This window comes from Myotis nattereri, assembly GCF_964212035.1.
Source record: "Myotis nattereri genome assembly, chromosome: 2".
Taxonomy (NCBI): domain Eukaryota; kingdom Metazoa; phylum Chordata; class Mammalia; order Chiroptera; family Vespertilionidae; genus Myotis; species Myotis nattereri.
In genome coordinates, this window is record NC_138076.1 from 173,596,114 (window position 1) to 173,610,959 (window position 14,846).

General features: G+C 35.3%; 1 protein-coding gene across 1 annotated transcript in view; it reads right to left on the minus strand.

Moving 5' to 3' along the window:
• The window catches only part of CNTN1 (contactin 1), a 275,742-nt gene that overhangs the window by 30,045 nt on the left and 230,851 nt on the right, over positions 1–14,846 (minus strand). Inside the window, exons 19-24 of the mRNA XM_081082844.1 lie at positions 14,080–14,150; positions 10,961–11,195; positions 8,906–9,009; positions 4,852–5,038; positions 2,376–2,488; positions 1,443–1,599 (exon numbers count right to left, since the gene is read on the minus strand). Of these exons, the coding sequence (XP_080938970.1) occupies positions 1,443–1,599; positions 2,376–2,488; positions 4,852–5,038; positions 8,906–9,009; positions 10,961–11,195; positions 14,080–14,150 (867 nt within the window). The remainder of the gene's footprint in view (positions 1–1,442; positions 1,600–2,375; positions 2,489–4,851; positions 5,039–8,905; positions 9,010–10,960; positions 11,196–14,079; positions 14,151–14,846) is intronic.

Here is a 14,846-nt window from a genome sequence, read left to right on the forward strand (position 1 = left end):
AACATTAACCTAGCAATGTATTTTTGTAATTTCCAAATTTTCTAAAATGACATGATATTTAAACTAAAAAAGTTTCAATGTAAATTTTTTAAATTTACAAGAAAATCTAAAATTTCCATTTGTATTTCCATGCTTTTCTCACTATAAGATAATTTAAACAATTTACAAGTAAATCCAAATTATTAAAAATTCTAGAATGGTACCATTCACCAAATATCTAGTATTTCCTAATGTTAATTCTACAGTTTCTTTATGCAATTATGGTCAGACTAAAAAGTATGGCATTGTATTAAAGGATATTTTATTAGTTTAATATGCAAATATTCATTATTTAGATATAAATCATGACATTTCAAATCAACTTTTTTTGAAGTTAATTATTCTTGTATTTCAGTTTCTCATAAAATTTTCAAATTAACATCAGTTTTTATTCTGTGTAATTAAGCTACATTATCCATCCAGGGTGAGAAAAAAGTGCTGCTATAAAAAAAGAAGGAACTCTTACCATTTGCAACAGCATGGATGGAACTGGAGAGCATTATGTTAAGTGAAATAAGCCAGTCAATGAAGGAAAAATACCACAGGATGTCACTCATTTCTGGATAATAAAGACCATTATAAACTTATGAACAAAAATAGATACAGAGGCAGAGCTGCCTCGAACAGACTGTCAAACTACAGCAGGAAGGCCGGGGAGGGTGGGAGGGCGGGGGGGGGGGGGTAAGAGATCAACCAAAGGACTTGTATGCATGCATATACGCATAACCAATGGACATAAGACACTGGGGGTTAGGGGAGGCCAGGGGATTGTCATGGGCGGGGGGAAAAAAAGGGTACATATGTAATACTTTTTGTAATACTTTAAGCAATAAAAAAATAAAAAATAAAAAATAAAATAAAATTTAAACAAATAATAGAGTTCTACAAATCCTAAAAAGGGAAGAAATCACTGACTCAAATATGTATTTTGAATTAACTAGTGCTCTGAGAAAAATATTTTTTCAGAGAAAGAATAGATATGCAGACAGAGAGATGATAAAGGAATCATGATTTACTATCTTTTTACTTTACTACTATATTAATATGTGCAAGACGAGAAAAAGGAGGTTAGAAGAATATTAACAATAGTCCAGTGAATTTCCTTTTGATATAAGAGAAGTTTGTTCATTATTATCTATTGCCCTAGTATTATGTCTCATTTTAATACATTATAGTATTTTAATTATGCTTTAACACCCAGATAATAATCAACAAGTATGTGGTATGTTGCAAATTTACCTTTGTGACTCGGAAGGAAAGAAATGTCAAGCTTCAGGACATCCTTGACATTTCAAATCACTCATATTCATGTGAATACCAGTCCTACCTTTACTCTTGGGAATCCGTGTAGCCTAGAAACTTACAAGTACCCAAATGAAATGGGTCTTAAATGACTGGCTTACCTGAAATTTTGACTTGAGACACCACTCCATCTCCTCCATCACTGTGTGCACGCACTTCCACAACATACTCTCCATCCCTGGGGATTGGGACTTCTATGGAGTGTTTATGAGTTGAATACAGTTTGCCATCATGCTGGCCATCAGGTCTATAGAGTACCTGAAGAAGTCCCAAAATATGTAAAATTAATAAAGTGGTACCAAAGAGTGAATGTCCTAAACAGAATATTCTTACACTTTTATTAATAAAATTAGTCCTAGGGTAGCTATATGTAATAATTTCTGGAAAATTAATGTTATTTTGCATTCATATAAATCAATTTCACCTGTGATTTAGGATTATCCATGAGAATGTGAATTTTTTTAGATGACCTAAAATAAAGATTGTGAAGAATGTATTTTTTAAAGTAAGTAGTACAAAAAGAGGGCTCTTTCAATAAATTGAAGTAGTCGAAAAAATTGCTTCACAATTTAAAACGTTTTTCACAATATTTCTAACATTTAGTATACAATGAAAAATGCGATAGGGTGTGATATAGAGGATATACAGAAATAATATTTTTCTCTTTTTGTTCGTTTATAGATGGCAACTCAATACATCAAAGAGTTCGCTGTGTGCTGGGAAACTCGATCTTAATCATTGTGGAACAAAAGTGGATTCTTTCTGTCTCTGTTCTTCAGGCATGATTATTCTAACAACTCTATACTGTAAAGCAGTTATTTTATCTTGCTCACTTGATGCATCATTTTCTTAGACTGCACTGAAGACCTTTTCTCATTTCAAAATTTATCATAGCACGGTGTCATCTGATACTGTTACACAGCTAGAATGAGAAAACTGAATGGGTTTTGCAGAAACAGCAAAAAGTCCAAAAACCAGTCCTCTCTGTAAGAATGAAGCTTGTGGGGGGAATACTCCAATAATCTTTTATCTACCTTATATCCTGTCACTGTAGATTCATTTGATAGTGCGACCACATGATCCCAGGTGATTATGTACCGTGAACCAGACCTTATGGAACTGATGATTCTTGGCGGCTGGCTTGGAGCTGTGAAAAGTAATAATATGCAATTGACCATCACATTTCCAGCTTTAGCTCTGCAAGCTGCATTGTGTCAGGAATTATGCTGATGCTAATAATGTGACAACAGCAAGAGCTAATTTTGATGATTGCTTCCTATATGGCAGGCACTATGCTAAGCACTTTATAACCCATGGTCCTGTGAGGTAGATAATATAACTTTTGTCATCCTCTCATCATCCTTCACTCGAGTTTCTTTTTGAACCAATCTTATGAAACTGCTGCTCTCAAGGTTATCAATTATGACAACTGGGCCAATTTTCATGGCACTTTTTTAAATTCTTTTTTTATTTAACATTTTGAAGCATTTCACATAGTTGATCTTCTGATTCCTTCTGGAATTTAATTTTTTTCTTAATTCATGATCCTTTAAAGTCTATTTCTGCCTCCTACCTCTCTGGCTAATCTTTCTCATCACCATGCTTTGCTGGCTCCACATTCTCTGCTCAATTTTTACATGTTGGAATGACACAGGACCTGATCCTGAGCACCCTTCTCTCCTCTATGAATCTTCCCTACTTCTTACACCTGGGACCATAGCTGTATGTACTCACAATTCTATCTCTAATCTTTGTCATAAGCTCTAAACATACATGTGCAACCGAAGATCTCTACTTTAATGTTTCAAAGTCTTCTCAAATGTAATAAAATCAAGATGGGATATCTGTAATGTACCCCCAGATGTTGCCACTCTAGAAGTCTTTCACAAGTAAACCCCATTTCTCAAACAAAAATCTAGTTATTCAGCTTTTCATTTCATTCATTGTCAACATCCAAACAAGCAGCAAGTTGTCAATGCTGCCTGCAGAAAATGTCCTATTTCTCCCTGGGATTACTTAGTCCTGACCACCACCGTTTCTTTCCTTGACTACTAAAGTAACCTCCTGATTGGCTATTCTGCTTACACTCACCCTTCACTACCTACTGTCCATCTAGAACCCAGAATGACTTCTTCCAAACATGTTAGTTAGGTATTACTCTCAACTTTAAACTCTTCCAATGGCTTCTTATACTTAGGAATAACTCAAACTCCTTACTATGATCTACAAGGCCACTCATATTTTGATGCCAACATACTTCCCCTTCTCACCTCAGAACTTATATCCTGGCCCCATTGGCCTTTCTAGACTTAAAACGTATCAAACTCTTTCCGCCTAAAGGCTTTACACTCATTATTTTCTCTACCTGAAACAATCTCTCACCTCCCGCAGCCCCAGTATTCACATAGTGGGCCCTTATTATTACTCATATCCAAGCACCAATGGCATCTCTCAAAGAGGCCACTCCTGACCACCCAATGGGAATTTGGTTCTTGCCCAAATCAGTTTCAATTTTATCATCTGTTTATCCACTTTATTGTCTTATCATCTGATATTATCATATTTATTTGTCAGAGATTTAGTTTTATTTTTGTTTTGTTTTACTCTCTCCTTCCGATTGTTGGTAATCCCATGAGAAAAGACTATAAGACTAGTTTGATGTCTTCTGTATCCTCAACACCTAGAACAGTGCTGGGAACTTCGCATACTTTGGATGAATAAATAAATGGAAAAAAGAATAAAGAAGTAAATGTTCCTTTCACAAATTTGAAAACTGAGGATTAAAGATGTGAAGTAATTTGTCTTATCATCACACATTTCTGGCTCTTACCACCATGTTCTTTTAGAAGTTTCTTTTTTTCCAAGTAAACTTCATAAATTTTTAAAACTATCATGCTAATCACATCTTCGATTAATTGCAAAACTCCCTGAATAGAAATTCTCTTATTTGAAATATTCAACTTGATTCAAGAGAAATCAAGGTAAAGCCAGAGAGATGAGAATGACCCGATCATCTGAACAGTGATCATCTGAACAGTGATCTTGTATGAACATGTGGTGATAGGGGAGTAAATGTAGTGCTACAGCATTTGTACCTGCAATGATGGACATTTGTAAGTCAACACAAAGAAGAAAAAAGATGCAGAATTTCATTTGTTTCATGCTGTCGATGTATTTCTATGAAAATAAAGTTTGAAATAATAACAGAATGAATAAAGATTAGTTATCTAATGGTGGAAAATTTTGAGGGCATCATTTCAAAGGGAGGTTCTGTAATTTTATTTCTAAAATGGAACATTAATGTATAAAGGCATTCCCCATATTTTTTTTAATCATTGACATTAACTATCCACGTTTCTTTAAATTTTGTGTGTGATTTTAATGAAAAAAAAAAAGAAAATCAAATGTGCTAAGACTGCTAGGTAATAAATTTCTCTCAAATGTACCTTCATCGTGATGGAACCGATTGCTAGTTTTTGACAAGTCGAAAATGCAAATGTTCAGACTCACGTGCTTTCTTGGTGAAGGTCTCAATCATCTCACTGGGAGGCCCACACCCGGCACTATTGCACGCCCTGACGTCCACAGAGTACTGGGTGTCCGGCAGAAGGTTCTCCAGCCTGGCCGAGTACTCTTGGCTGTTGACTTGAACTCTGTGTGCAGCTGCTTCTTTGTCATGAGCTGACCAGTACCGAATCTGCAAACATTCAAGTTGAGTAACAGTTTATCATGATGCAGACACTTAAATTGTGAAAAGTTCTTTTCAGCTGACTCTGTCACTATTGATGCCAACCATTATATTGTCAAATATTTCTTAGTGCTATTTGCATTTCTAGCAGTCTTAGACCATAGCAAGGCTTACAATGCAGATGATTAAACTTGTCAAAGACAAATCAAGAGCTCATATGATTGCTTTAAATAGTCCTACAATGACAAAAACAAAACAAAACCCACAACAATATCTGCATAAGGTTTACCTTCAAAATGTAAAATCTTTCTGTGGAGGCATTTGCCACAATAATTTTTATCATCTATTCCCTGCTTTATTTCTGTTCACATGACTTCAAATTTGTTATGAGCCATTGATACAGCAGCTTGACAGTAACACAACCTTTTTTGGCAAAGATAATCATCAGGTAGCCTAGAACATACCAGTGATATAACTTCCTGCTATCTCATATCAGTTGAAGGAGTTTATTATTTATTTTGAAACTGCATAGATGCCAGATATGAAAGAAATATTACACTTAACAACTTGAATAGATGTAGAGGTTATTTACCTTTAAAATAATTTTTTAAAATTCTATCCATGGTGTGATTAGAAATGATTACTTTTACCAACCAAAGTATCATTGACAACCTTCCTTGTCTCTTAAAGTTTAAGTAAAAGTAAGTTTTCACTATAATTTTAATTTTCGTTATAATTTTCATTCTTCAAATAAGATGTTTTCTTGGTCAGAAATCTATAATTATATCTAAGTTATAAGTAAAAGGGAAAGTCATTTATAAGTATACTAGTATTTGACAGATTTTCAGTGCCCTGTCTATAAAACAATGGCATTTTAATTTCAAAATTAAGCAAAGTGACTTACAAATAATATCTAACATTTATATAATCCTGAACTTTTCATTTTCATAAAACATATGAAACCATTATAAAATGGAACTGGATGGCTCAAATTCACCTGGTAACAAAGTGATGTTTATGTGTAGAATGAACACTTCAGAACAAAGGCTAGCTACTAATTGCTTATTGGTTTCTTTGCAGTCTTTTTATTTTGTTTACAATAGTATTTTCTGATCATAGTATTTTGATAGAAGCTCTTTGGCATTTCTGTCATCTGACCAAGAGGATGGCCAGGGCCGAGGACTGGAATTGCACCAAGTGGCTCCAGAGGCAGAACTTGGCTGGCGGAGAAAAGGCTTCCTCAGGAGGGGCCCTCTGGAGAAGGCATGCCTTTCCTGGGGCCGGAAGTGCTCAGGCAGTGACTACACTCATCTGAGGAGGAGGAAGACAGCCTATATTTTAGTGGACATTTGAACGAGGTGATACATAGGTTCTTCCACTGCTTGACTAAGAAATAAAATGAACATTTACATTTCTAATAAAATGCCAGGTACTGCATAGGCTCATCCACCTATAAAATCTTCTCAATAAACCTAGGATGGCAGTGTTCACTCTGTTTTATAGCAAACAAAACTAAAATCTCTGGGGTGCATCCATTTTTACATGCATGCTTGTTGACTGAACTTGTACCACATTTTGAAGTCTTCATTCCATGATAACATTTTTTTTCTATCCAGTTTAAGAGGAGGAGCTTTTAAACTAGATTAATATAACAAAAGCTATTTCTAATGAATACTATGCACTAAAATGAGTGATAAAATATTTCTGCCATCGCATCCAAAATTCCATGGGGCATTTTGGCAATGCAAAAGGAAAGAACCCTAATTGATATTTATTTCCCAATTAAAGAGTTTATATTCTGATTATTGTGTGCATTCATTGATGCCAATGTATTGCTTCCAACCTCATATTTAGTTTATACTCTGCCTGTTGGAAGTTATAAAACAGTCAATATATAATTCTTAGGCAAAGACAATATATAATCATCTGGCATGTTTTTAACAAAGTAAAATATACATTTAGCACTTTGACTAAATGAGTGAGTTATATATTAAATAACATTTTTTTTCTCTTTTTTATCACTTAGGAGGGAATCTATATAATAAAAGCCTAAGCGACCGTTACACGGAATGACCAGAATGACCAGGAGCTGCCCCATGGTGGTCAGTGTGCTTCCACAGGGGGAGCACTGCTCAACTAGAAGCTGGACTCATGGCTGGTGAGCAAAGTGGTGGTGGCAGGAGCCTCTTCCGCCTCTGCAGCAACACTAAGGAGCAATGAGCCGAGCAGTAAGGAGCAGTGAGCACGCAGGCAGTAAGGTGTGAGGTGTCCTGGACTGCCAACTTAGGCCCGATCCCAACAGGGAGTGGGCCTAAGCTGGCAGGTGGACATCCCCTGAGAGGTCCCGGCCTGCGAGAGGGTGCAGGCCAGGCTGAGGGACCCTCCCACACCCACCCCCCAGTGCACGAATTTCGTGCACCAGACCTCTAGTAGTAATATAAATGAAGAAAAAAAAAATCCTATGGTCCAAAATGGCGTTCAAACTCCAAATATTGATGTCTTCTCTCAAGATACCTTGGACTTGATTATTATAAGGGCTTGTAACATCTGGTGAATTTCTCTCCCCCATTTCTTTTCTAATAGCTGCAAATCTAGTTGTCAGCTTAATAAGTTATGAATATTGGGTCTTCTCAGCCTGTGCCTCATTCTACTCTCTAAACTTCAGCTGAACTCTTTAGAAGATTAACTAAAGATATGTTGAGATCGACTCAAATCATAACCTACAGTATCAGCAAAGAAAAAGAAAAAACCTTCCTGTCAGTTTGTGAGTTCATAACTAAAAATGTGGGTGGGTTCTGTGGTTACCTTTCAGAATCATGGCTTTGAGAAAGCCAGGTTATAACACTTTATTTGATCATAAATCAGTATCTATGTTAACACGCAGAGAATATTTATTTAGTGCCTACCATGTGCCCAGCACTGTTCTGGCACTGAGAACAAAATACACAAAAGCCTGCCCTTATGAAACAAATATTCCACGGACAGATGAAGAAGGGAAGAATAAGAATTGAGAGGACAAGCTGTCAGGGGCAAGGGGGGCGCAGCTTACTGCCTGCAGCTCCAGAAGGGCACTGAGTATAACATAAAAATGTCTGTGGTTTGGCATAAAGCCTTGAACTTTGAATCAGATAATCTGAGTTTAGACCCTGCTCTGAGGCTTTTCATTAGTGCTGAGGCAAGTCATTGAATTTCTTTAGCATCCATTTGCTCATTTGCAAAGGTAAGATGATGCCAATATTTTCTTAATTTTCACTATGCTTAAAAATGTGAGATGACTTCACTTTTCTTACACAACAAGTCTAATTTTTAGTTCTGTATCAAAGACCCCAACTATCATTGTAGCTTCAATTTTTTTCAGGTTTTACTCCCTTTGACTAAAACAAGTTCCCTTTCTATCTGGTTAATACCTATTGGTCCTTTAAGAACAGCTCAAGGGAAGTTTTCTTTAGGACATTTTGTGTGTTACCAATTTTCTGTTTTCATAGGTAACATATGAGACTCCTAGTGGGTATTTTATAATTCTTTCCTTTGGAAGTAGAACTACTGAGCCAAATAGGATGAAGAATTTAAGGATGCTTTTATGAATTACCAAAATGTTTTCCAAAATATTTAAAATTTGCTTTTATGAGAATGTTTGCCTTAACCATGGGTGCTATTATCTTAGATTTTATTTTGGCTAATTGTTTGTCAACACGTAGGACTCTACATCTCTCCTAGATAGGAACCTCTGCTTTACTACTAGCAATTAGTTTATAAATGCCCAACATATTAAACACAAGAAGTATAGTGGTAGTTGCCATGTACATCAATGGGACACAAAACATTGAAGGATGAAACGTCGATATATGCATTTAGCTTGATAAAAATGGAACTCACCTGATAGCTTTCCACTATTTTATCTACAACATGCTCCCAATGAACAGATATCTCAGAAGATGATAGGACTTTTACGCCTACTCCTGTTGGGGCTTCACTGGGAGCTGAAATTTGATGAAAACATTATATTCATATAAAAGATGTCTATATTATAAAGTTCATATAGCACCATATGCATTTTAATATTTTAAATAGGTTTAATATTTCCAAAATAAAATAGTTCCAATAATTTCTTTACCTCTATCTCTATTTTTTCTAATGTTTATTTTATGGTCATCGGTGACACATGCACACAGATATTCATATATACAAATGTGAATGTAGATATACATATACACATACAAATACACATGCACAGACACTTTTATAAAATAAAAGCTTCATGGATTTCTCTGATATCTGTGAGCAAGAACAACGCTATTTTTTAAAAATTTTTTCCAAGTAACCTGCTTTAAAAAGCCTGTGGATGCAAATTAAAATTCATTATATTTAGCTTATTAACTCTACATGATCAAAAAACAGGAAATTTGGTGTTCATTATAATTAATTTTCAGCCTTCTCATACTTTCTATTTATATGAGCTAAAGACACACAGCAATACTGCCCTCTTTCTCTTTTATGTTTCAGCTATTTTATTTTTTAGATCCTTTCAACAAGTTGTGACATCCACTGCTTCATGGACTTGGGGAACTTTTGTAAACCTAATCTTTTATCTGGGCATCAAGTCAAATATGTATCAAACCAGCCTCTGTTCAATAAAGAGGAAAAAAGTAATTGACAACCCTTATGAAACGTACACAAAGAAACTAAGGAAAACTTTAAGCAGGAGTGATCAATTTTTATTGTCTTTTATTAACAAAGCATAATCCTCTTTTATGTTAAAAATGTCCTGCATAAGAACACTGTTAACTTTCCAAACCAAGATAAATATGTAGTACTGTGATTAATTTCTTAGTAGTAAAAAACAATAAAACGATGAACACGTACAAGTTTCGACGCATGCAGGTTTTATGAGACTCGTGAAACATTTAGGAGAGAAATATATTTTATACAGATAGCCATGTCTAAAGAGATGACAAGAATAGGGTTTTGCCCAATTACTTTAACATCAAATAAAGCAATAAAAAATTGATGTTGGGTGGGAACATAACTTGTAAAAATGCTTTCTACTTCTTTTTTCTCTGTGAGATGTACTCATGCCGTTTAAACTATTAACATTGTGCCATTATATTTCTGCTGAGTCAGAACAAGCCTAGAGAATGTAAGTTCTTACTCAGGATTAAAAAGTCCTGAATTGATTATAAAGTTAAATAATTTTTGCTTTTTGTTCTTTCTATATATTTAGTTAACTAACTGAAAGAAGTACATGTGTTTATACAGACACACATACATACATATATGATTGCCTTACATGTTTGTATTGGAAGTAAAAATCATGAAATGATTTCAATACATATCAATTAGAGACAGTATTTGTATTTTTATCCCTAAATAGACTTCTAAATTTTTTATCATTTCAAGAAAAAAATTTCAACTGGCGTTCTGGCTTCTTTAGCATAGATTTATGCATAGGTTCCCTTTAATAAAATTCTAGCGCTCTACTGTAATAACAAAAACTTATATAAATGTTGCAATTGTACAGATTTGTTTAAAAGGGGGAAATTTTTACCAAAAAATGTTAAGGAATTTCTAAATAGGAAATCTCATGAATGCATAGACATACTAAATTTCCAATCAAGTATGGAGAATTTCTGATTGTAAAATTATAATCAGAGGGCCAGGAACAGGGGTCTAAGTCAGCTATTTTGATGGAGATATCCTAACTACCATAAACATGATAAAAAAATGAAAAAAAGATTTTGCAACTTTCTTGTCATTGATGTGGAGAGATTCACATTTTAATTTGGCTCAAAATAATACTCATTCACTACATGTATAGTGTCATAAAAATCTCCTAATAAGTAAGGTCCAAAAGACAGCAAATGAAATGCCTACCAGAGAACTAGGTTCCTCCCCCTCTCCTTGTCGAGCTAGTAAGGTCTTATTTTTACCTACCATCTTGCGCTGAATTAATGACGGCTATGAGGCTGTATGGTCCATCTCCTTTATTGTTGAAGGCCTTGACTTTGACTTGAAATGCAGTGAAAGGCCGCATGGTCTCATCTTTATGGACATATCTTCCAATATCTGGATTAGTAACCGTAACTTTTTTCCATTCTTCCCCATCAAATGGCTTAAATGCCACTATGTAACCGAAATTGTTGCCATAGTGGTATTCTCTTGACAAAGGCTAAATAGAATTTGAAATATTAAATAGGTTTAAGCAACACATTTAACAAAAGGAAAAAATCCTATACCAATAATAAGAATAATAATGATATACATGGAAACATGCTTTTTGTAAAAAACATATTCTTAGTTTATAAGTTAGGGCTGCCTGAAAATTCTAGGCTAAAACATCTGATGACTTCACTTTCCAAGTCTGCAATTCTTGGAATATTCCTTGGGGGGGGGGGGCGGGTATCCCACTCTGGGCCTTTGTACTTTTAGTTCCTTCTACCTTGTACCTAGGATGCTCTTGCATATGTCAGAAGATCTCCTCCCATACTTTCTTGAGGTAAAATTCACTTACTTGTTTTCCCTGGCCAGAGGATTGGCCATTTCCACGCTCTTTCTATAATACTCCATATCTCACTTCTCTGCTTTATTGTTTTCTCTCTTTAACTCTATCATGATATACTCCATGTATTTTACTTATTTTCTACTTTTAAGAGGGCAAAGCTTTTATCAGTTTGATTACCTCTCTATCCATTGTACCTAGATCTAAACCTCAAGTAGTATCTATTCAATGAATGAATAAATTAATTTTAGAGTTGAAAGACAGTAATGGAACTCTGGAATATCTGTCTTGTAATCAAACAATAGAAACTGGCCAGAGGGAAAACAGACAGAAGGCAAAAGGAGCAAGGGCTAACATTGCACTCATCGGTAGGAGGCTGGCTTTGGGACTGTATGACTCCAGTGCCGAAGTAAGTGTTCTGTTTTGCATTATTCTCTCAGAGTTTCTTCAATTGCCCAATAAAGAAGTCTGTGTTAACCCTGCCAGTCCATTATCTGTAAACACTGGATTATTGCTAATTCTAGAGAATACTAATAATTTAGTCATCTTTAGCCAATAAGGGAAATGTGCAAATTGCATATTTGTAATTTTTTTAATCAGAAAATCCAACTTCAAATGTCTCAAGGAAAATTCTTAAATTAAATACAACATAGCTGCTTGAATACACCTATGCTTAACATGAATACATAAAAATATAAAAAGTTCAAAGGGTAGAAGAAGTTGTACCTGGCTGTACAGTATACAGTAGACCCTTGAACAACATGGGGGCCAGAAGTGCTATCCCCCTGCTTCAGTAAAATATATGCATGCAACTTTTGACTCCCCAAAATCTTAACTATGAATAGCCACTGTTGACTGGAAATCTTACCAATAATAAACTATTGATTCATACATATTTTGAATGTTTTATATTGTATTCTTAAAAAAAATGAGCTAGAGGAATGTTATTAAGAAAATCATAAGGAAGAAAAAATACATTCACTGTATTTATTGAAAAACTGTGCATACCAGTGGACTTGGGCAGTTCAAAGCCACGTTGCTCAGGAGTTACTTATAGACATCCTGAAACATGACCCCAAGAATATACAAAATGTGATTTTAGATTATTAGAGTATATCAGGTATAGCCTAATATTACCATAACAGTTTAAATTTTTGTATTGCTAGTTCTCTACTTAGTTTATGTAATTAAAAGTATAGTGGGTCGCCTATGGAGCTTTCAAAACTTCCAGCCAGTGTAGCTCAGTGTTTGAGCACTGACCCATGAATCAAGAGGTCACTAGTTAGATTCTCTGTCAGGGCACATGCCTAGATTTCAGGCTCGATCCTCAGTAGGGTGTTGCAGGAGGCAGCCAATTGATATTTCTCTCTTCGATGTTTCTATCTCTGTGTCCCTCTCTCTAAAATCAATAAAAACATATTTAAAAAATTAATGATTTTCAGGCCTTATTCCCAGAAACTTTATTTCAAATTTTTAGAATAGGATTTCTAATTCTGATATATTTTTTTTTAAATCCCTATCTTATCCTAAAGCTGATATCCAAGAACATCAAGCCTTATAAAAAAAAGTAAAATGTTCTTAATTTTTTAAAAAAATTTTCTGCACTTTTGTATGTTATATAGACACTAAAATTTACTTATAAATAATTTGAGATTTGGACAAGCAAAAGGCATTTTTTTCCTAAATCTTACTAAAAATATGTGATTTAAGTACCAAGTATAAAATCTGACAACATAGCAAAAAGTCAGTTTTTGCTAAATATCTACTTTTATATAAATCAATTTGATTGATGGAAATAATAATACCTGCCATTGTTCATGCAGTTTTTGAAATTCTTTAGAGCTTAGGTTGTATCAGTTTACTATCTGCAGTGATTAAATCTTGAAAATATTTAATGAACACACGGAGCTAGATAAAATATGGTAGGTAGATACACGTCAGATGTCTATGTCAGACAAGGTGATGCTTCCCCTCCCCAGCATCTCTCTCACTTCAAAATTCCAGCCAAGATGCATTGTTTTTCAGACATTATCATCTCTGATGTGGAACTTCCCTTTGGGTTATAAAAATTCAATACAGCGTTTTTGATACCTCAATAAAACACACTTGGGAGACTTCTGAGGCTGATCTATCATGATTGATTGCACTTAGTGATCAAAGTATGTCTCAAGTGGGAAACAAACTCCAATTAAAAAAAATAAAAACTTTTTAACCAAATCTTTGGAGTTTTGAATGTCCAGGGAAACTGTTATAATTTACAGTTGGGTTACCAGGTAACAATGAGTTAAAAAAAAAGTCTGGAATCAGATAGTTGAAAGCTGGTTTAATGTTTTGGCCAACAGTTCCCTCAGCATCAATAATCTATTTATGCACATTAAGCCATAGTAAGCCAGGTAAGATCTCACATATATTTAAGAAAACGGTATTTTAGTAATTTACTTTGCTTGTGCTTTGGGCATTTTCTTTTATTTCAATTTATTTTAGGAAACAAAATGGGTTTGAGACTAAGTCCAGGTAAAGCAGCCTGTAATAAGTACAACTTGTTAAGACTCACCGCCCATGTGATGGTCAGCTCTCTGTTGCTTCCTCCTCCACCTCCTACATCTGAAGGAGCCACATTAGGTGCTGAAACAAACAAGCAAACCACAAAATATAGAGGCTACGGAATGTCCTTCCGATGTTAGAGTTCTTATTCACTACAGAAACTGTACATTTTTTTTATTTCACTGGGAAAGACAAACTACACATGAGATCCACTCAATTATAATAACAACTAGAGGCTCAGTGCACAGATTCATGCACTGGTGGGGCCCTTCAGCCTGGCCTTCGTTCTCTCAAAATCTGGGACCCCTCGGGGGATGTGGGACTGCTGGTTTCGGCCCGATCCCTGCAGGACCATGCCAAGTGGCAGGCGGCTGGGGAAGAGCCCGAGCCCAGATTGGGCATTGCTTTGCTCCCACTCATGCTGGGGAGAGGCTCACGTTGCTGCAGCTGCACTTGCCAGCCGTGAGACCAGCGTCTGGTGCCCATTGGCGAGATGAGTGGCGCTCCTGCTGTGGGAGCGCACTGACCACCAGGGTGCAGCTCCTGCATTGAGCATCTTCCCCCTGGTTGTCAATGCACATCATAGGGACCAGTCGACAGGTCATAACAGTTGCTTAGGCTTATATATATATATAGATGCCTCACTGTATCTGTAATAACCTATTTTACTGCCCTGATAACAACTGATTCATATTAACTCATATTCTGAAGTTAAAGCTCTCTATGCTATAAACAAAGAACATGCTGTGTTGTATTTAATGAATGAATCAAATTTTG